General features: G+C 46.9%; 1 protein-coding gene across 1 annotated transcript in view; it reads right to left on the reverse strand.

The window, feature by feature from the left end:
- Window positions 1-22,536, reverse strand: part of KSR2 (kinase suppressor of ras 2) — a 271,742-nt gene that overhangs the window by 26,663 nt on the left and 222,543 nt on the right. The window contains exon 15 of the mRNA XM_077835018.1: window positions 4,933-5,029. Within this exon, the coding sequence (XP_077691144.1) occupies window positions 4,933-5,029 (97 nt within the window). The remainder of the gene's footprint in view (window positions 1-4,932; window positions 5,030-22,536) is intronic.

The following is a 22,536-nucleotide window of genomic DNA, read 5'->3' on the forward strand; positions in this document are numbered from 1 at the left end:
TGAAAGGATTTCAAATCAAATCATTAAGGTGTAAAGCTAAGGGGAAGCGTTATGGGGAGGCCTGTCTTTTAGACTAGGCCTCAGAAGCACAATCCGAGCCATTTCAAAGAAACTCGGATAAACTGAGCTGTTAAACTCTGCTACTTATTAAGCAAAACACTTAAGGATATGCTTAAGAATATAAGAACTAGGGCTGCCAAATTTCTAATCACACAAAACCGAACACCCCTGCCCTGACCCTGCCCCATTTCTTCTCCGAGGCGCCACCCCCCACTTGCTCCATCCCCCCTCCCTTTGTTGCTCACTCTCCCCCACCCCCACTCACTCGCTCATTTTCACCGGGCTGGCTCAGGTGGTTGAGATGCAGGAGGCGATGAGGGCTCTGGCGGGCTCCAGGGTGCGGTCAGAAATGAGGAGTTCAGGGTGCAGGAGGGGGGCTCCAGGTTGAAGCAGTGGGTTGGGATGTGGGAGGGGGGTGAGGGCTCTGGCTAGGGATGCGGGCTCTAGAGTGGGGCTGGGGAAGAGGGATTTGTGGTGCAGGAGGTGGCTCCGGGCTGGGGCATGGGTGCGGGAGGGGGTGAGGGCTCCGGCTGGGGGTGTGGGTTCTGGGGTGGGGCCGAGGATGAGGCATTTGGGGTGCAGGAGGGTGCTCTGGGCTGGGGCCAAGGGGTTCAGAGGGCTGTGGCAGGGGGTTGGGGCACAGGAGGGGGTGAGGGGTACAGGCTTCGGGTGGCGCTTACCTCAGGTGGCTCCCGGAAGCAGCAGCATGTCCCCCCTCCAGCTCCTATATGGAGGTGTGGCCAGGCGGGTCTGTGCACTGCCCTGTCTGCAGGCGCTGCCCCCACAACTCCTATTGGCTGCGGTTCCAGGCCAACGGGAGCTGCTTTGCCGGCACTGGGGCACAGGCAGCGTGTGGCGCCTCCCTGGCTGCCATGTGCCATGGGGCATCAGGGACCTGGCGGCTGATTCCAGGAGCCACGCAGAGCTAGGGAAGGCAGGGAGCCGCCAGGGTCCCTTTTCGACTGGGCGTTCCATTCGAAAACCGGACGCCTGGCAATCCTAGTAAGAACGGCCATACTGGGTCAGACCAAGGATCCTTCTAGCCCAGTATCCTGTCTTCCGACAGTGGCCAATTCCAGGTCCTTCAGAGGGAGTGAACAGAACAGGTAATCATGAAGTGATCCATCCCGGTCCCTATTTTTAATCTTTGGAGATTCTTCCTTGGCTCCATAAAGCGACTTCAGCTGCATCTTAACTCTTTGCTTGTCCTCATCTTGAAAGGATTTCAAATCAAATCATTAAGGTGTAAAACTAAGGGGAAGCGTTATGGGGAGGCCTGTCTTTTAGACTAGACCTCAGAAACACAATCCGAGCCATTTCAAAGAAACTTGGATAAACTGAGCTGTTAAACTCTGCTACTTATTAAGCAAAACACTTAAGGATATGCTTAAGAATATAAGAACTAGGGCTGCCAAATTTCTAATCACACAAAACCGAACACCCCTGGATGGAAGTGATCCATCCCGTCGCCCATTCCCAGCTTCTGGCAAACAGAAGTGCTTAACTGTGAGCACTTGCTTAAATCCCGTTGACTTCAATAAGGCTTAAGAAGATGCTTAAAGATCAGAACGTGCTTAAATGCTTTGCTGAATCTGGGCCTAAATAAACCCAAACTAGGTATTAAAACATTAGGAGGGCACAAGTGAAAATACGGAACCAGGGAGAGAAAAGTGAAGCTCCTGTCATGACTTGGGCAGAGTCTAGAGGTTGCTTTATGACATGCATTTGCGTGTTTCAAAAGGTTATAAGTTCTACAAAGTAAACAGGGCTAGAGAACCACTCACATGCAATGCAGCCCAGTCAGCACAGTGAGAGGAAACAACCTTAGCATTTCCTGGACTGTTTGTGATTTTAACTGTGCAACTTCCACGCTGCACCAGAGGCTGCTGTAACTGTAGGCAAACTAGGCAGCCCCCTGGGGCAGCAAGGACAAAGCTGAGCGGCACTGTAACTTGGTGTGCCAGATCGCAACGTGCTCACATAGATTTGGCCCGGCCACCCCTCTGTCATGACGACAGCAGAGCCAAACCTGAGAGAGTGGCACTGCAACCTGGCGCTTAGCATGTCCCTCTCCCCGCCCCTCCTACCATAACCATAGACCCATCAGAGGGCTTGCCATGCCCCCACCCCAGACAGACAGTCATCATCCCTCCGCGTTCAGCAAATCTATTCTAGGAGGTGGGAGGGGGCGGCACACTGAAGTATTGCCTAGGGAGGCAGATTGTCTTGAGCAGTCTCTGCGATGCATGAATGCAGTTTCTGCATTTCAGATCCCAGGGTTGGTTGATTTGTTTATTTTAAAAAGAAAAAGCCAAGCTCTCTAACCACAACCACCACTGGAAGGCTGCATGTACCACACACATGTGTCTTTAAGTGTGAAGGATGCCAGGGGCACAGGTGGGCAGGGAATAGTTTTCCCACCCTGTGAGAAGTTGAGATTTTGAGACATTTTCCCATCCCGAATCAGGACAAAAAGCCAAAAATCACAAACATTTTCACAAACCAAAAATAAAATAAATTCAGATCAGGTCAATCAAAACATTTCCTTTAGATTTCAAATTTTAAAAAAAACAACAAAAAAACCCAACAACGTAACCTCCCCTCCCCTGTAAGTTAACATACATTTCTAAACAAAAAGTCATCTAACCATAACAATGGGACTCTTTTGTTTAAAAAAAAAAAAAAAAAAAAAGTCAGACTGGGATATACTGACAATTTGGAAACTGATTTGCAAATATTTTTCAAAACACAAAATTTACTGAAACTCACCCTTCCCCCCAAATTGTTCTCGTTTGGATGAATCCACATTTTCCAACCAAAAAATGTTTTTTTGTCAAACAATTGCCGCGCAGATCTAGCAAGTAACGCATGAGAGGATGGGGGAAACACACAGGTGCTCTGAACTGCATCCCTCAACCTGGTTTTTAAAGTTTGTCCTTCTCCAGATCTGCATATGCCAGTGCTCCGTAGAGACACGAGTAAGGAGATCGGCACCAATCAGCCATTGGTGCTTGGTGTCCTGCTGGAAGTGCTGCGCCTGGCAGGGCTAACAGGAAGCCTCTTTGGCCAGTGCATGGCAAGGAACAGCCACTGAGAAGTACAGCTGTAAATGTGCGTGTGCATCTCTCCGGCTGAGAGAGCTTTGAGAGGGATCTTTTTAAAAATGTTTGCTGCTTATGCTCAGTATGAAGCTTTCAAACGTTTTGAGCTTTCTCTGGGTACGTCTGCACCAGAGCTGGAAGGTGGCATTTCCAGCTTGCACAGACATACTCGTGCTAGTTGTGATACAGCCAGCATGATAAACATAGATGTGTAGCCACAGCAAAGAGAGGGGTCCGATGCCTGAGGACATACCTAGGGTCTTGGACAGGATGATATTTGGGGTGGCTAGCCCCTCCCGCTGTCATACTTCCATTCTTAGGATGCTGCTCGATCAGTATGTCTACCCGAGCCGGAAATTTATACCCTCTAGCTCCGGCACAGACATACCCAGAGAAAGTTCCAAATGGCCGAAAGCTTTGTACAGAGCATACGCAGCACATTCTAAAAAAAAACAAAAACCTCTCCAAGCTCTTCCATCCAGAGACACGCACACGCGTGATTTTACAGTTCTGCTTCTCAGTGCACATCCCTTGGCATGCGCTGGCTAAAGATACGGACTGTTGTCAATTAGCTCTGACAGATTTCAACTCAAGCAGGAAACGATACCTTCCAGGTCCAGCGTAGACATAACCTTTTAGTTTCCAACCCATTTTCCCCCCCACCATGCTCCTCGCTGAGAACTATCTATAGGCCAAGTTTCAAATGTCAAAGTTGAGTTTTTCAGTTATCACTGTGAAAGCAAAAGGTGCAAGCAATTTTTAGCAGGAGAAGTCCATTTGTATTCTGGTTTTTGAACACACCCACACACCTCAAATGTAGCGGCACTGATTTACTTTCCATTTATTTTAAGAATGTAAGAAAAAAAAAAAGAAGTTCCCTCTGGACAGCGATCATGAACAATTACAGCCAAAATGGAGAATTTTTCAGTAAGATCCAAACTTCCAACTGGATGTTGATTTACCCTAGCTGAGGAACTGGCCGACAGTACTTAAGTAGTTGATATTTCATATTTCTCCTATAATTTGTTCTCTTTCAAACTGAGGATGAATTTGGTCAAGTCCGGTGAAGATCACCACCATGCAGACAGCCAGCACAAGACCTAGGCACCACTTAAGCCACATTTTAAGGGCTTAAGTAGGACTTCAGTTTCATAGACTAAGTCCAAAAGGGACCATTGTGGTCATCCTGCCCAGCCTCTAAGGGTATGTTTACACTGCAATGTAAGCCCTTGAATTCAGGCTCAAGCCTAACCTCCCTTCCATCTACACACAAACTGCACTAACCCAGGGCTTGGACCCAGGGTCCCAGGACCCCATGGGGGTGGAGGATCCAAGCCTGGGACCGTGGGACCCAGAGTTCTAGTACTATTTCTTGGCAGTGTAGACATAGCCCCACCGGCTTGTGCTCTGGGAGTCCACCTAAAGTATCCCACAATTCCACAGGCTGACTTTCTTTGCCCTCTGGACAGTCAAGTTTGGTAGACAGTCAAGTTTTCCCACACTGCACCATAAACAAAGGGCTAGTGCAGCCACATTTTGGGAGGGTGCAAGAAAATCTGAGATATGGGTGGTTGGACTCGGGCCTGCATAATGCGGTGTAGACATTGGAGCTCCAGGTTGAGACCAGGGTTCAACAGTTCCTAACCCGGGGTTACAAATAAGAGTGGACATTCAAGCCTGTGTTAACAAACCCAGGGTCTGCTAACTCAAGTTACGCACAGTGGTGGAGTTTCACCCAGTGAGACTAGAATGCCCGTGTGGTATACCGTACCTTCACAATCTCTTGAGCTATCTGCCTCGTTTTGTTGACATCCAGGACAATTTTTGCATCTCTCACCACCGAGTAGAGCGTCCGTCCTTTACACAAACTGAAAGAAAAAGAGGGGGAGATAAATAAACATGCTGATATTAAAAAAAAAAAAAAAAAAACCCTAAGAAACATCATTAAATCCAAACACAGATTAAAAAGAGAGAACCTGTAAAGGGGGCTAAAAATAGATACAGTATTTTGGCTTCATACCAAAGCAAAGACAACGGACTTTGGAATAAATCTTGGAGCTCTCTCCCCCACTTTGAAATGCTGGGAGGGAGATATCTTATCTCTCTAGTATATTTTGCTAGCACCACATAGATCCTGAGCAGTATCCGATAACCCTTTCTTCTCTCTTATTTTGTTCCCCATTTCCTAGTTGTCAGAAAGTTCCTGGGCTTAGAGCGTCAGACTTTTGGGCAGACCTCTCCACCGCGTCCTCTGCAGGATAAAATTCTCATAGATCTAAGAGGAGCCAAAAGAGGAAAGAGAAAAGCCTGCACACTCTACAATGTCCTCCAATTTTCCTTCTTGTACCAGTTACAGTAAAATCTATTTACAGGGCCTTAATTACCAAAGGCAGTTGATAGCAGCAGCTGCAGGGGGAAGGGGGCATATAGACTAATTAAAAATATATTGACATTTGAAGATCATAATGGAGTATGTGGGTGGACTCTGCCTCAACTTCCTCCCACGAAAGAGGGCTTTTTTTCCCCGTCTATACCCACCTACGCTCATTACAGGCAACTTGAGAAAGAACAGACTAAATACCTGTGTCTGGATAATAGAGCACCCGGGAAAAAAAATCTCTATTTAAATAGGCTTCAAGAATCACAGATGTTAATTTGATCTTGTTACAGTTAATGAAACAAAAGTTTGGGCTTTTAATTACTCCTTTATCCCACCCACCACATCATCTTCCTTTCTTCTTCAGCATCTTTCTCCTCCTTCACCCTGACACTGGAGGCAGAACACTGACAATATTCAAAAACTTCTAGACCATGTCTTAAGTGGAAATGATGTTTGCAGCTGTGTAGCTGTTGGGAACCGCTCTTCGGGAGAGTGTGCAAGACTTGCCTTTACCACTTTGTGTGATAAGGTCAGGCTGAGTGGAATGAAACCTCAGGACAATTGAGTCCATATCACTTACTGGATCACTTAAGAGCACTGAGTGGCCTGGATCCCCTGCCAGCCCTGCAAAGTGAGAGATTCTGGGGTCCAGCTAATGGGGTGGGGAAGAGGTCAGGGGTGAAAGCTTCACAGAGAATGATCGCCTGACTCTCCTGATCAGTCAGTCAAAGGGGAACAGATGGGTCCAAAGAGAGCACTCAGTGCAATTCACACCCGTGTGCTCAAATGCTATTAGCCAATTCTCCACCACCAAAGAGTGGGTGGAGAGCTTGGGTGACCAGACAGCAAATGTGAAAAATGGGGACAGGGTGGGGGATAATAAGAGCCTCTATAAGAAAAAGACCCAAAAATCAGGACTGTCCCTATAAAATCAGGACATCTGGTCACCCTATGGAGAGTAGAAACTTGGACGCCATGTTTGTGAGCAGCGGGGCAGCCCAACTAAAGTAGCTCTAGAGTACTGACAAAATGAGCCAAGTTCGCCAGGCCTCAAGTCTCCATTACTCAGAATTGAAGCACTTCCTTCTTCCTTCTACAGATGAACCTTGGAGAGCCCCTAGGTCAGTGGTTCTCAATCCATTTACCATTGTGGGCCCATATGCAGCTCTCTGTGTTATGTGGGCCGCATCCACACAATATATACACTACCTGTATGGCCCTGAGGACGTCACATGGGCTGAAGCTGTGTGCTGATTGGGCCACAAGCAGCTCGCGGCCCATGGGTTGAGAACCACTGCCCTAGGTCAATCAGGATTCATATCTGATGGGCGAGAGCCGTCGTTCTTTTAGGTTCAGCGGTTGGGCAAGCTGCAGATTTTGGTTTTCCTGCAACCTGTCCCTGGCTACCATGGTGCCATGTTGCCTAGCAGCCCTTGTTACTACAGGCAGTTGAGCTTTCGCATAGAGGGGCCATTTAATCATGACTATCGTTATTGTTCCAAACCGGTTGAGTTATAAGATCATTTCATTCCTATTCTATTCAATGATTAATCTAATCTATTTCTATTGATTAAATGTTCCTGGCAGTCTCTAGATGCATGGACAGAAGTGGCAATTCATAGCTTTGGTCTACAATTAAAGCATGGACCAGCAGAGATATGTCAGCTAGGAGTATGAAAATAAAATCACCCCCCCTAGTGAGACAGCTATGCTGACAAACCTGCAGGATCGATGGTGTTCCTAGACCGGCAGAACTCTTCCTTCCTTCAGCATCTGCTGTGGACATACTAGGTGACTATGCCGACACAAGCCCCGTAGTGTAGATATGGCCATAGGTTAATACAATGAGCTGACTGTCAGCTAGGTGAATGAGCAATCTCACCCATCACATCATTTTTATTTATATTATGATAGCACCCATGCAGGCTGAGGCCCCATTGAGATAGGTGCGGTACAGATGTAGTGAAACACAGTCCCTGCCCCAAGAGCTCATAAATGTGGTTTAAGACAAGGTGTAACAGACACAATGAAGGGGTATGGGGTGCCCGAGTAACGTGACTGGAGCCTTGTTTCTCACGGACCGGCAGCATGCACAGTATTTAGCTAGAGGCATGCAGGGAGATACTTTTACAGAGGCCAAAAAGCCGATGAGTGGCAGTAGCCCTAGCTCGACACTGCCGAGCTGTCATCAGCTGCCAGGGTTCTTCAGGCTTCCTGATACCACTGAGCCTGAAGGAGGGATCTGAAAGAGGTCAGTGAGTAGGGTAGGACTAAATGAGGAAAGGCCAATAGGAAAAGGGCAAGAAGCCTGTATCTGGCATGGTGGGGCAGCGGGAGGTGATGGGGTCAGAATGATGGGCTGGGAAGATGATCTTAGCAGCAGAGGAGGTGATGTTGCAATAGTCAAGGCCAGAGAGGCCGAGGGTGCAGGAGTCAAGGCCGGAGATAAGGGCCTCTGTTGGGTTTGGCATTGTGTGTAGACAAGAAAGCCCAAACCTTTGGAATGCTGCGGAGGAGGAATTGCTAAGATTAGGCAGAGCCTTGAGGAGGGGGGTTAGACAGAGGTCAGAGTCAAAAATGATTAGTGACAGGAAGTCTCAGCCTGGAATCAGGGGCTCACTGTGCTAGGCACTGTACATACCTATAGTAGGGACAGTCCCTGCTCTGAAGAATTTATTGTCTAAAGAAGCAAGATAAAGGGTGGGAAGGGGAGCAGGGGCAGAGAGAAGTGACGTGACCAAGGTTACAAAGTAGGTTTGTGGCAGGAGCCAGGAACAGAACTCAGGTCACCAGAGTCTCAGTCCAGTACTCTATCCATTGCACTCTAAGGGTCTGAAGAACTGAGAGGATGGTTGTGTTGTCCAGCGGGATTGAGTGGACAGACTGTGTGAGGTGATAATGGGCCAAAGAAGTTGTAAGAATAAGACTGTTAAGGTCTATAGAGTGAAGAGAACTTCACTGGCCACATCCTCAGGCCACCATGTCAGCTGGCTAATGATGGGGCAGTTCATCTGCCCCAGGGACCCCAGCAATCATTACCTGGGCAATCATATTCAGTCCCAGCGAGCCTCTGCAAATCACGTGGCCACTGAGGCTTCAGAAGTTATTCACTGCAGCTCGGACATTACTCCAGTTGGAATTAATGAGAAGAGCTCTTAACAAATTGAAAGGTTTCTCTTTCTTGGCCTTTGCCAAGCAGGTTTATGTCACTGACCCGATGGACGCCAAGAAAAATAAGACGACTGAAAAGGAACAACTCATGCCTCCTTCCAGTAGGACACAAGCCAGGGAGAGGCACGAATAACCCCACTATTCCTAGGCACAGCACTAAGGGCCACATCTCCGAGAGAGTCCAGCTCCCATTTAGGCATCTAAAAAAAGGCCAAGAGTTCCACGTCCAGCCTAACTAGGCAGGCTGGGTGCTGGAGGGACGTATGGAGGGAAAGCAAGAAGGCATCCTCCTCCCATGCCTGCAAATCGGATTGGTGGCCACTCCTGGTCTACTCCGGCCCAACGGCTGCAGTGGCCATGCACTATCCTATAGCGGACACCACTGGAGGAGAGAGGGCAGCCAGATCTAATCAGTGACACGTCCTTTGGCCCTGCCTCTCTTCCAGCCTTCCCATGGGCCACCCCCGTGCAGGAAGCCCCCTGCAGAGCTGGGCTCTTCACCGTGGAGGGGGCATGCACGATAACATGACAATAATTAGACCGGTAGGTATGCTTTTCATACTGACCAGTTTTGTCTGGTTATTAATTGCTATGATCACCACTGTAGCATCTTGGAGTCCCAGTCATGGACCAGGACCCCATCGTGGTGGATGCTAGATAGTTTCCTTGTTGTGTCCATTTGTTGTTGTCAAGCTGTCCAGCCGTGGCTCAAGAGCATAAGTACCTACCTCAGGGCACACTTATAAGAACCAGGACACAAACCCCAAGTCAGTTGTGAGTGCTGTGCTTACATATCACCAACCAACCAACCAGTGTAAACTCCTCAGACATGATAACAGCCTTAACATGGAGTCACAGGCAGTGCCCTAAGGTACTCAGATCTGTCTTGCTGGGCCTGTATGATAGATGGTCCTTTACACCATGAATCACTTCAAGTGTAGCTCAAAAGCTTGTCTCTCTCCCCAACAGAAGTTGATCCAATAAAAGATATTATCTCACCCTCCTTGTCTCTACTGTGAATCACAGCCAGATTCAGGTTACTCCTTGTGCCAAAGGACCAGTCACTTACTCCAAGTCAGTCACACTTTAGCTCTCACACCAAAGACAGCACTTGTAGCCACCCTACAATAAACTATCTAAAGAGTTATGATATAGGAAAAGGAAATAAGAGAGTTATTTACAAGGTTAAAGCAGGTAAACATACACACACAAATGAGTTACAAGCTTCAATTTCAAAGTGTAATAGACGCTTCTAGAATAGGCAAGCTCTATATGTTCTTAGGGCTGACCTAGGCTAAGTAGCTGAGGATCCTTGGTTAATACCTAGAAAACCTTGCCTCTCGTAGTCCAAGCATCATAGAGATCCAGTTCCTTCTTCCTAGAAGTTTTTATTACCTCCCCCACTTCTGCCTGAGCTGCAAACTCAGCTGACGGGAGGAATTCACTTGCATGACTCATCTCCATGGGGATGGGAGAGTAAACAACAAAGACACTTGTCCTCTTTAATGTTCCACGCTAGTCCGTTTGGTGTCCATGAGCCATCCCTGTCGGGCAGGACATAACGCCTTCTGTTGGAGAGCAGCATTTCACACCAGTTAGTGTGTCTCTCCTGTCTAGTGATTTACAGAGTTATGGAGGCTTACAGTGCAAAACACTCAATTAACAACTTTATAGTATGGGATACAGATCAGATAAGTGAGATTAATACATGCAGAAACTTTCAAGAATTCAAAGTCTAAACGCTAAATTCATTCTTATAATTCTAATACCTATTTTAGCAATACTAACATGCAGGTGAGCCAGACTGATTCGAGCTCTGTATTTATCAGTATCCAGTTGAGACTTGGAGACCTTGGCATGAGCTGGCACCTGGTCTGCCAGTGTCACAGGTGTCTATTGTCTTATACTTGGATTGTAAGTTCCGTGGGACAGGGACTGTCTTTTTGTTCTGTGTTTGTTCAGTGCCTAGCACAATGGGGTGCTGGCCCATAACTGGGGTCCCTAAGTTCTACTGCAATAAATAACTACAACTGCTACCTAGCCCCTCTCTGCCCCCTTGTGTAACAGAATTATGCCAGTCCCACTGCCAGTGGGATGGCCAGAACTTCAGAGATGGACGCCGGCTTTGGCCTTTTAGGAAACTATAAAATAGCAAAAAAACAAAAACAAACACAAAAAAAACAAAACAACCCCCCACAAACAAAAACAAAACAAAAACCCCACCACACCCAACCTTAAATAGTTTTCTACCTTTTTGGCATAATCTTTCCCATTTATGCTGATAATTAAGGCTACGATTAGGTCACAGAGGTCATGGAAGTCACAGAATCCATGACCTCCATTGACATCTGTGACATTTTCTGCCTCAGGGCTGGAGCTCCCAGACAGTCCTGCCCCTGCAGCTCCCAGCCCCTGCCCTTGTGGGGGGACCTCACAGCTGCTAAGCCACAGAGGGCGGCGGGGGGACTCCCTGCAGCTGCCCAGCCGCAGCATGGGCGACCCTGTAGCTACCAGTTTCCCCAGGGGTGAGGGGACCCCGCAGCAGCCCAGCTCCATGGGCAGGAGGACCCCAGAGCTCCCAAGCACTGCAGCAGTGGGGGGGACCTGGAAACCCCAGCGGCAGTGGGTGCTAAACCCGCCTCTCCCTTTTGTCAAGGATATTTTTAGTGAAAGTCAGAGACAGGTCACGGGCAATAAACAGAAATTCACGGAAGCCCGTGACCTGTCCCTGACTTTTACTAAAAATTTCCGTGACAAAAAGGTAGCCTTTACTGATAATTTACACAAAACTCCACTCCCAGGCGATCAGGAGCCTCAAACTCTGAGCTTGATGGTCCAAAGTTTATAATACAAATATTAGGAAGTGCAAGAGAAAACACTGAGCATTTTCCCGGCTTTGTGTTGGGGGTGTGAAGGGTGTCAACTAACGAGGCCCCAGCCAGTAAATTTGTGTTTACTGCTCAGATATCACAGTGGCAAGCGCCCATATAAAACCAGAGACCGAATAAAGCAGAGCACTGAAGAATTAGCATGGAAGAGAGCCAACAAAATGGGCAAGCAATGCTATCTTAACCAAAGAGCGAAGAAGAGTCCTGTTCGCTATGCACAGATTAGTGACTTTCTACAGTTGTCAACTCCCCCAGAATCATGCGACTCTGAATATGAAATTATTTGAAGGCCAATTTTTAAGCTGGTCAGAGCTTAAGCTTTGCTTGAACTCCTCAGAACATCATAGTCTTACTCAGAGATTACAGGGTGAACACTTTGGGCAGATACACTGTATATTTCATAGAAAAACAGAGAGGTTGAATGCCCACATTGAGTGCAAATTAGAGTCCACCCTAAACTCACTGCGTTTGCCATGTTAATGGCTGTCAGAGATGACTATATCTGAACGAGAATATAATAAATGACCAGGGCTGGGATTTCCAAAGGGAGTTAAATGACCAACTCCGATTGGATTTCAGTGAGAGTTGGGTACCCGTACTCCTGGGGCTTCTTTGTAATCCCAGACAGATTATGGAAACACATTAGGCCCGATTCTGATCCTACTCGCATTGGTGTGTGTGTGTGAAGTGTAACTTTGCTGGGGTTACACCAGGGTCAGCGAGAAGAAAAATCCGTCACCAAGGCGAGGCTAATCTGCTATCTTGGCACTCCTACAACAAGAAAGAAATGAATACCTGAGAAAGCACTGCATCGAGTTGTTACAGAAACCACAATGTCTAAAAGCCCCCTGGTGCAGATGGGAAATTCGTGTTTTTATTCAGAAGCCCTAGTGCTGAGCCCGTGTCTGACACGTCAGACACCAGGGAATACAAACGAAAGGAGAGGGAGACTTGGGCACATTAAAAGAGAACCAAGGAACAGTTGTGAAAATGCTCTTTCATAAAATGAAAATGAATGCATCCCTTCATTAACATCATGCCAGCCAGCAGAGCGAATTAATGCACACGCCGGTTCCCATCACCTCCGGAACGCGTTAGTCTTCCTCGCTAGAGACTCGCATTCAAATTGGGCTTGGTCCAAAGTCAGATGCTTTTAGTTGTATCAATGTAGTGGCATTTAACCCAGTTCACTTAATATCCATTGGCTTGCTTCCTATAATGTGGAACGTGTCAACCTTCTCTTAGGCCAAACCAGCCTGGCTTGTAGGCTCTCTAAGGCTTTCCCATGGTGACGCCACATAGAACAAAACCAGGAAAACACTGCAAGGAGTTTTGTAGGAGATTTCCAGATTTACCCATCCTCTGCATTTGCACCAGCCTTTGTAGTCACTTACATCTACACTCACTGACCGAGTATTTATCAAGCTACAACCCATTTACCCTACAAAAACAAACAGGTTTAAATGGAGCTGTGAAAGATGGATATGGCCAAACCATGTTGTAATGTTATTGTTTGTATGGATAGGAAAAAATGGCAGGTTATAACGGATTAGAGAACCCATATAGATACCCAGGTTAAATATGGTTATCTAAGAGCTTGTCTATGCTTAAAAGTTGTACTGCTCTACCAAAAGGGAACAGCCTCTCTAGTGTGGACACAGTTAATCATTATAAACTTGCTTATACCGGTATAACTGTATAACCAGTATAGACAAACACCTGGCAGGGAGGGTCTAGATCATACTGAGTCCTGCCATGAGTGCAGGGGACTGGACTAGATGACTTCTTGTGGTTCCTGCCAGTCCTATGGTTTTAGGAACTTTCCGCATACAGGAAGGGGAATAAGCTAGATCAGCATCAGGCACCTTTATACCAGTATCATTGTGTCCACATTAGGACTTTTACCAGTATAACTATTTTGGTTAAAAAAACCAACCACCCAGACTCCTAATCAAAACAGTTATATGGGTAAAATGTTCAAGTGTAGACCAGGCCTAACATAATATTAAACATGTTTTGTTCAGTCTGAACAAGGAAAATTAAATGAGGCTCTAAAATAGTTTGGCCACAATCATGTTTAAACCTGGTTATCGTTGTAGTTTAGAAAGTGAGTGATCTAAATTGCACCTGAAAAAAAAATGCTGGTGAAAATTTGTGCCATGAGTTATTTGCAACTGACTTTTGTGGGAGCAAAATAGTAAGCCATATTCTAAAAAGCTGGCCCTGTTACCTTTTCAATATGGAGTCTATTATATGGCTCTATTCAAGAAACCAGGATAATATGATCTACTACACAACATGCTTCCTGCTCTGTTCTGCTATCCTAGCACACCTTACGTCACGGTAGCTATACGTCCAACCATTCCTTCTTGGTGTAATTCAGATTTTCCCCCAAAGAAAACTGACCACGACAGAAACTTGGTAAGGAAGTGAAATAAGTCATGAACCGTCCCCATAAACCAAATGAAGAGATTAAGTAGAACTGGATCTGGTCTCAGCCCCAAAGTGAGTTGTGATCAGCTGCGGGGGAATGAAGTTTTAAAAAAACATTTCAAGCACTTCTGAACTGCAGAGATAACCTTGGGAATACAGACTTTTTGAGTCCCTATTCTGCTCAAATAAATTGGTTAGTCTCTAAGGTGCCACAAGTACTCCTTTTCTTTTTGTGAATACAGACTAACACGGCTATTACTCTGAAACCTATTCAGACAAGATCCCATCACTTCAATCATTTAGAAGTGCATGATAGATTACAAACTCATTGGGCCCATTACATTAGACATTAGGTCCATATTAAATTAGGCAGCAGTAATCAGGTGCAAGTCAGGCCTGGCACGAAAAGGTACCCACACAAAGCAAAGTACCATGCAATGTAGGACTGGGATATGCTGCAACAAAAGCTCACTGGACCCCAAGGAAAGTAACTATACATCAACGCAGGTGATTCAGCTCTCCATGCTTTCCATTGGCTGATGAGTAACTCCTCCAAATGAATTAAACTAGCAAATATTGCAGCCAAAGAGATTTCCTGATGGAGAAGAAGCTAGTCACCAATACACAAAGCCTTGTTTATAACTATTATACAGCACCTGAGCCACCTGACAACCCACCTGCAGAATCTTTTCATGACAACTCTCCACAATTTTGTTTCCTCCTACTTCTTGTCTGACATGAATAGTCCCCCTCCATGAGCACAAAGAGCACAAATAACATTCATGATGCAAACAAAGGGAGGCCTCAAGGGTGCACAGATAATTTATTCGCTTTTCACTTCTGGAGGAGACCTGGGTTGAAATGCATGATAGAGATAGCTACCCAGCCCCGAGTAGATGTTCCTCCACATCACAAGGGTACATCAGGGTGAAGAGGCCAAAGATTGTCTGTGCTTCACAACATGAACAAAAGGAGCGCAGACATGCCTCTTCAGAAACACTGGCTTATTCACTCCTGAAATGCGTATTCATAACTAAATGTTCGCTTCACCTCACCCTCGGCCTATAATCATACACTTGCGTTTGTGAACAGAAAATCCAGGCTTGTGAAACACAATCCAACTTTACTGTACTGAGCAAGCACTCCCTGTGGATTTGAGCTACCGTTAAATGTGCCAGTGAAGAGAAACTCACGACCCATGCATACCAGAGCAGAAGGTGCCTTGTGCATCAAACAAACTCTTGCTTCTTCTCACTAGCCCCAGAACAAGGAGTGCCTGGCTTATTGTGGATGCACATGGAACTGTGCACTACAGAGATGTACAGAGGCAGGGAGCTGAGCAAAACTTTTCAGCATGTTTTTTTCTATGCGACACCCAGTCAAGCTTCAAGCCCTTTTGCAATAAAGACAATGGTACAGTACAGGAGCCACTCAATGTCAGCTCAGCAAGTGACACAACACCCCTACCACAGATGAACCTCCGCACAACAACTCTGGCTTTATCCGCTACACTGAGTGTGCGCGAATTCCAGGGTTGAGAACTTTCTGCTGAGATCCTGTCCCTCGATGCACAAAGGCGCTGTAAGCTCTAGCTGATCTCCTCTGCCAAGTTAAGACACGAGGAGAGAGGTATGTGCGAAGACAGCCGGGGCTCTCTGATTAGGGGTGCCAGGTGTCCAGTGTTTGATCGGAACGTCCGGTTGAAAAGGGACCCCGGCAGCTCCAGTCAGCACCACTGAGCGGGCTGTTAAAAGTCCGGTCGGCAGCGCAGCAGGACTAAGGCAGGATCCCTGCCTGCCTGCCATGGCTCTGTGTGGCTCCCGAAAGCAATGGCATGTCCCCTCTTTGGCTCCTATGCATAGAGGCAGCCAGGGGGCTCCGCACACTGCCCCCACCCCAAGCACCGGAAGCGCAGCCAATGGGAGCAGTGGGGGGGGCACCTGCAGATGGGGCGGCACGCAGAGCCGCCTGACCACGTCTCCATGTAGGAGCCAGAGGGAGGTCGTGCCGCTGCTTCTGGGAGCTGCTTGAGGTAAGCGCCGCCCAGAGCCTGCACCCTGGACTCCCTCCCAGGCCCCAACCCCATACCCCAGCCCGGAGTCCCCTCCCACACGCCAAACTCCTCAGCCCCAGCCCAGAGCCCCCTCCTCCACCCCAAATCCCTCATACCCAGCCCCACACCAGAGTCCGCACCCCCAGCAGGAGCCCTCACTCCCCGCCCTGCACCTCAACCCCCTGCCCCAGCCCAGAGGCCCCTCCCATACTCTGAACCCCTTGGCTCCACCCCCCAGTCCAAAGCCCCCTCCTGCACCCCAAATCCCTCATGCTCAGCCCCACACCAGAGCCCGCACCCCAACCCAGAGCAAGCCCAGTGAAAATGAATGAGTGAGGGTGGGGGAGAGTGAGCGACGGGGGGGGGAGGGATAGAGTGAGTGGGGGCGGGGTCTCAGAGGAAGGGTGGGGTAGGGGCAGGGCAAGGATGTTCGGTTTTGTGCGAGGAGAAAGTTGGCAACCTTATTTCTGTCATTTGAGGACCTAACTTACTCTGCTCTTCACAGTGGTGTCTGATATACCATAGCTCCTTTGCAAAGACACTCGGCTAACAGGTAGCACCCTAGAAGTGAGGAGCATGGAGAAACCGTGGGGGAAATCCAGAGCATGGAACTAATGACATGGTGCCACATTCAGGTTTTAGTTACACCAGAGTAAATCCAGAGTAACTCCAGATTTACACCAGTGTAAAATGCAAACGGAGTTTGTCCCAGAACCTCTAAGGGCCTGTGTCTGAGCCAGTTCGCAGAGAACCTGTAGCCTTTCTGTACTGCTGGGATAAAATGAGCGTGCCCTCGGATAGACTCCGCTTGCTCACCTTGTACACCGGAAATTCCTTCTCATGGAATTAGAAGATTCAGGCTAGAAGTCAGCGAAGCAGTTGCACCCTTTGACAACACTGTTCACGAGGCCCCCTCTAAACCAAAGCGAAACAAGCCTTGGACTGGCCCATAAAGTGCTGCTTTGCCACACCAAACGCAAAAGTCTTCATTTGAATGTAAGAGACCGTTGCAAATCATATTTGAAAATCTTAAATTGTTTGGCATGAGGAAATGATAAAAAATAGAAATCAATGTCCTGCCTTTTACAAGAGACATCACTGACAGGCATGATTAGGTGCCATGGAGATGACAGCCATGCAGACTTCCAGACAGACACAGTAGACAGAGATAGACACGCATCAGGCACTAGGAGAGCCAAGCTTGTCAACTTCATGCTGGGGCAGGCTGGCCCGGGTAAAAAAAAACACCCAGGTTTTTTAAATCAAAACCCTCTAAAAGTCATGGTTTCAGCGGTGAAGCTATGGCTGTGACAAGCAGCCAGCCCGCATAACCATCAACAACCCCTAAATATACATTTAAAGCAATGTAATTTAAAATGTTTACCAACAGCCTTCAGCTCTCCATCCTTTCCCCAGCTAGCAGGAATCTTCCTAGAACTACTAAAACCAGATCATTACGGATGTGCTCTCCATTCAAAATGAGTTTCAGAAGCGTTCAGCCAAGCACACCAAATCCCAAATTGCTTTATAAACGTTCCACCAGCGTGGGCTGAAGACATCAACAAAGGGATAAAAGCAAAAGTGACTTGCAGAGGATCGATTTAGAGGAAGGACTGGGGCACTTCCCCTCAACAGTTCTCCAGTTTGGAGTGAAGTCAGGGCAATTGGGCACATTTTTAAACATTATTTACCATAATCTCCACCATTTTTGATAGATCACCCTGATCCTCACTCGCTCACACTGATGTAAAACAGGAATAATTCCTTTGCGGTCAGTGGAGTTACAGAGCTGTATAACTGTGGCAGGTGAGAGGAGACTCAAGCCTACCCCTCCCCCTAGTTAACACACCACAAACTTACAGCCACCTTTGGGGTGTATTGCAGAAACTGTTTACCAGAGCAAAGCAGCACAAGTGAAAACTCTTCCACCATAGAGCGGAACTTGCAAGAGATATTTAGAGGGACAGAATGTAGTTACCCGAGCCGGAATTTGGCTAGTTAATAATACGTTGCATTTCTATGGTGTTTTCTATCGGAGCATCTCAAAATGTCTCCAAGATAAACCCTGGCGACTCCACCCCCACCCACTACAGATATTACTATTTCCCCACTTTACAGAGTGACAGTACAGTTTATGCATCCTGCAGACAAGAAGAACACTTGAGAAGTTTAAAGTTTGACCAATAGCAGAGTTTAAAGTGTGAAGACTTTACACTGTATGTGAAATTGAACTGAAACTTAATGAAGCACAAGCCGATAAATACTATCTGTGAAAAGGGGGGAAAACAACCCACAGAGCAATAGAGATCAGGGCTGCATGCAGCCTAAATGCCGTGCACATCTAGGTGAATCCAGTCTGACTGTCCTTGGGAAACGCTACAAGACATTCATCTTTGAAAAGACCTTTTTCCACCCTAAGGATGACACTCACCACACAGACACCCACTTCCACCACAGAACCTCAATCAACCAAAAACTAAGTAAAAATTACCCCGAAACAAAGCAGCCTAACAGAGAGTAAATTAAAGTCAGACTTTTACCCCGAAAAGAGACAAGTGCCACAGATACCATGCAATCCACTAGCAATTTTGCTATTGCTATCAATTTTATGTGGAAGGAGTTCAGGTACCAAGGTGATGGGTGGCAGTGTAAAACCCAGAGAGACAGAGAAAAGAATTAATAGTAATAAGCATTTTAAATTAAAAAGTCCACTATGCCACTACCAGTGGGGTGGATCTGGGCTGGGGAAGAGGTAGACAATGCAACAAGGAAAAAGGAGTCTCACAGAGTTATATGGTTATAACTGACATTTAAACTGCTTTGATATTTACTGAGCATTTATTCATTATTATTATTTTACCGCAACAAAAAAAGAGCAGATCTGTGGATATGAGTGGGGGAGAAAGAGGCTATAAATGAATCCAGGAAGGATGGACCTGGAATTTGTTAAAAGCAACAAGAAAGTATTTAATTCCTAACTGGCATTGCAATAAAGTGGCTGGAGTAGAGTGAAAGAGAGAGAGAGATAACTTCCTGTATTACATCATTAGCTTGATACAATCTGAATTTACTGCCGGTCACGCCACATTGAAAGCAGACAGGAGTGTGTTTACTCAGACCTTTGCCACAGGCCATGGTTTGTGGGGGAACTGAGTTTTCTGAGTTGCCCAGGGAGTTTTCAGAAGCTCTCTTTGAATTCCCCCCCCCAGCCTTCCCCGATTTCGGTACATCAAGCGATTGCCGTCTTAAAAATGGCAGTGCTATGCTGAAAGGGAAGGAAAGAGCACTTCCTGTAAAACTGAAAGATAAATAAAGATCAGCGACCTAAGCAGGGACAGTAGGCAGGTGAGAGGTTTGGTTAGTGGTGGAGGAGGGGTGGGGTGTTAGGATTTGATTATTTTTTTCATTTCATAATTTGAGGGGGGAGGGTTTCAGGCCCCAATATAAAAATCACATCCTTGGCCCATGTCTGCTCCGAGGAGAAGCCATAGGGAAACAGCGCTTAGGGACCATCCATCTTATGTTTTGAGAGTGCTACACAAAATGTTATAAAACTACTGCAGAGACGGAATTTATCTCTGTGAAATGGGGGTGCCCAGATTCCTCAGAAATGCCACAGCACTGGGTGACGAGTGGCCCTTTCCCAAGGCTGATAAATTCTACATCCCTCAACTGTTCCACTTACACAGCTCACTTATTTATACAGAACTGAAAATACTGCAGGGGGACATGCAAGAAGGACCCAATCCTGCATCACTGTATTTGAGCTTAATCATTGAGTTCAGTGGCAGTATGATCAGATGGTAGGTGAATCACACCCACAATAAGGTAGCTGGCTCACCTATAAAATGTACCCCTGCATTATGGAGGTAATGGGGATGGTTGTGGCCTACACAACCTTTCACCTTTCAGTCTCCACATTGACTAGTGTGGAGCAGCAGTGAACATTCATCATCACCAGACGGCTATTCCGTGAAGTAGGTGAAATGAGTTTGCTAGGTCTCCGTTTCAAATGGAAATGCAACCACCTCACTAGAAATTAGCACAACACCTGCACTGATGGTTCCACTAGACTTGTCAAGCACTGGATGGACCTGGGAGACATAAACCCCTTCTCCTCCCTGCAGTTCATGGCTGAGGCACATGGACAGGACATTTTGATTAAAAACTAGAATGGTATAAAAACTGACATGGTACACACTAAATGGTTTAAAAACTGGCTAACTGATAGATCTCAAAACGTAACTGTAAATGGGGAATCATCATCAATCTGGTGTGTTTCCAGTGGGGTCCCGCAGGGATCATTTTTGGCCCTATACTATTTAACATTTTTATAAATGACCTGGAAGATAACAAAATCATCACTGATAAAGTTTGCAGATGACACAGAAATTGGGGGAGTGGTAAATAATGAAGAGGAAATGTCACTGATCAGAGCCATCTGGATCACTTGGTAAACTGCGCACAAGCAAACAATATACATTTTAATACGGCTAAATGTAAATGTATACACCTAGGAACACAGAATGCAGGCCAGACTTCTACAATGGGGCGATTCTATCCCAGGAAGCAGTGACTGAAAAAGATTTGGGGGTCGTGATGGATAAGCAGCTGAACGTGAGCTCCCATTGTGATGTTGTGGCCATGAGAGCTAGTGCAATCCTGGGGTGTACAAACGGAAATCTTGAGTCGGAGCAGAGAGATTATTGTACCTCTGTATTTTGGACTGGTGTGACCTCTGCTGGAATACTAGTCCAGTTCTGATGCCCATAATTCAAGGGGGGTGTTGATAAATTGGAGAGGGTTCAGAGAAGAGCCACAAGAATGACTGAAGGATGAGAAGACCTGCCTTATAGTGACAGACTCAAGGAGCTCAATCTATTTTGCTTTACAAAGAGAAATTCATGTCTATAAGTACCCACATGGGGGAACAAATATTTAACAATGGGCTTTTCAGTCCAGCAGAGAAAGGCAGAACACCATCCAATGGCTGGAAGTTGAAGCTACCCAACTTCAGACTGGAAATAAGGGGTACATTTTTAACCATGAGAGTAATTAACCATTGGAACAACTTACCAAGTGTTGATGGAGAATCCCCCACATTGACCATTTTTAAATCACGACGGGATGTTTTTCTAAGCCATCTGCTCTAGGAATTACTGTAGGGAAGTCTCTGGCCTGTGCTATACAGGAGGTCGGACTAGATAACCACAGTGCTTGCTCCTGGTCTCGGAATCTACGAAACTATGAAGATGCTGCTGCTGCTGTCTATGCTGCATCCATTCTGGGGAGAAAGGCGAGACTTTGCTCTGTGCAACTGTCAACCAAGGTTCATCTCGCCCCTGCCCCTTCATTTATTTTAGCAAAGCTCCTTGGGGCAGGCACTGCACGGAGCACTGTCAGCAATTAAATCAATGGGAACAGTTGCCATTGCTGCTGGATGTAGCTAAGAGCATGCCTACACTTGAAGCTGGAGGTGTAATTCCCAGCCCGAGTAGAAATACCGGGACTGCCTCGAGCAGCGCAGCCGTGGCGGTGGGAGGGGCTAGCAGGCCTGCGCAATACCTACCATCTCGGGTGGGATCGTACTCCGGGCGGCGAACCCATGCCAACGCTTGTGCCACTGGAGTTGCACACTATTTTTCGCACACTAGCTCAAGCAGAGCTACCATGAGTATGTCTCTTTGAGCTGGGAATCGCACCCCCAGCTCAGAGCACAGACATGCCCTTAGGAGCCCAGGGAGGGCAGGTAGAATAGATCACTGCAGCCCCCGAGAGTCTCTGCTGCAGGGTACATCGCACCCCAGCCCAGGTGGGGTTAAGAGAGCACCAATGTGTAATGAGCTGTCAGTCACTCGGGGCCAGCTTCGCCACAGCACTCAGCACCCCTCCGCACTGAGCCTAAGTGGGAAATAGAAGGGCAGATTTGCTTTCTCTTAATATCCTTCCCTGCCACCATCTTGCTTTGGTACGAAGCATTGCACACCCAGGATATGCCAATTCCACCAACTGGAAAGGCTCACAGAGTCAAGATCCTGAAGAGAAAAACTCCAGGGTCTCAGCCCCGTGAGGGGATCCTGTGATAATCATGCTATATTTCACACAAAGATACATCCCCAATGTGATCCTGGATCAAAAACCTCTGCTAGAACCAGCACTTTTCCCCCCGGTAACGCCTCACAATGGAAAAATCAGTCTACAATCCTAGAAAGCCCAACTTCACTGACCCAGCAATCATAGGGAAGTTTGTCTCCAGTTTCCAAACTGGACTAGAATGCAAGTTAAACCCTCAAACAGCCAATTCGGGACTTCCATTCGTTTTCTTTTTAAATGAGAAGATTTTCCAAAACATGCTCCCTGCAGACCTGCGCCCCATGGAAGAGCCGAGAAAGCCAGCTCAGGACATCCACTGTTCGGCTGTTTTACATACAAATGCTTAATTAAAATAAC

This window comes from Eretmochelys imbricata, chromosome 15, assembly GCF_965152235.1.
Source record: "Eretmochelys imbricata isolate rEreImb1 chromosome 15, rEreImb1.hap1, whole genome shotgun sequence".
Taxonomy (NCBI): Eukaryota; Metazoa; Chordata; order Testudines; family Cheloniidae; genus Eretmochelys; species Eretmochelys imbricata.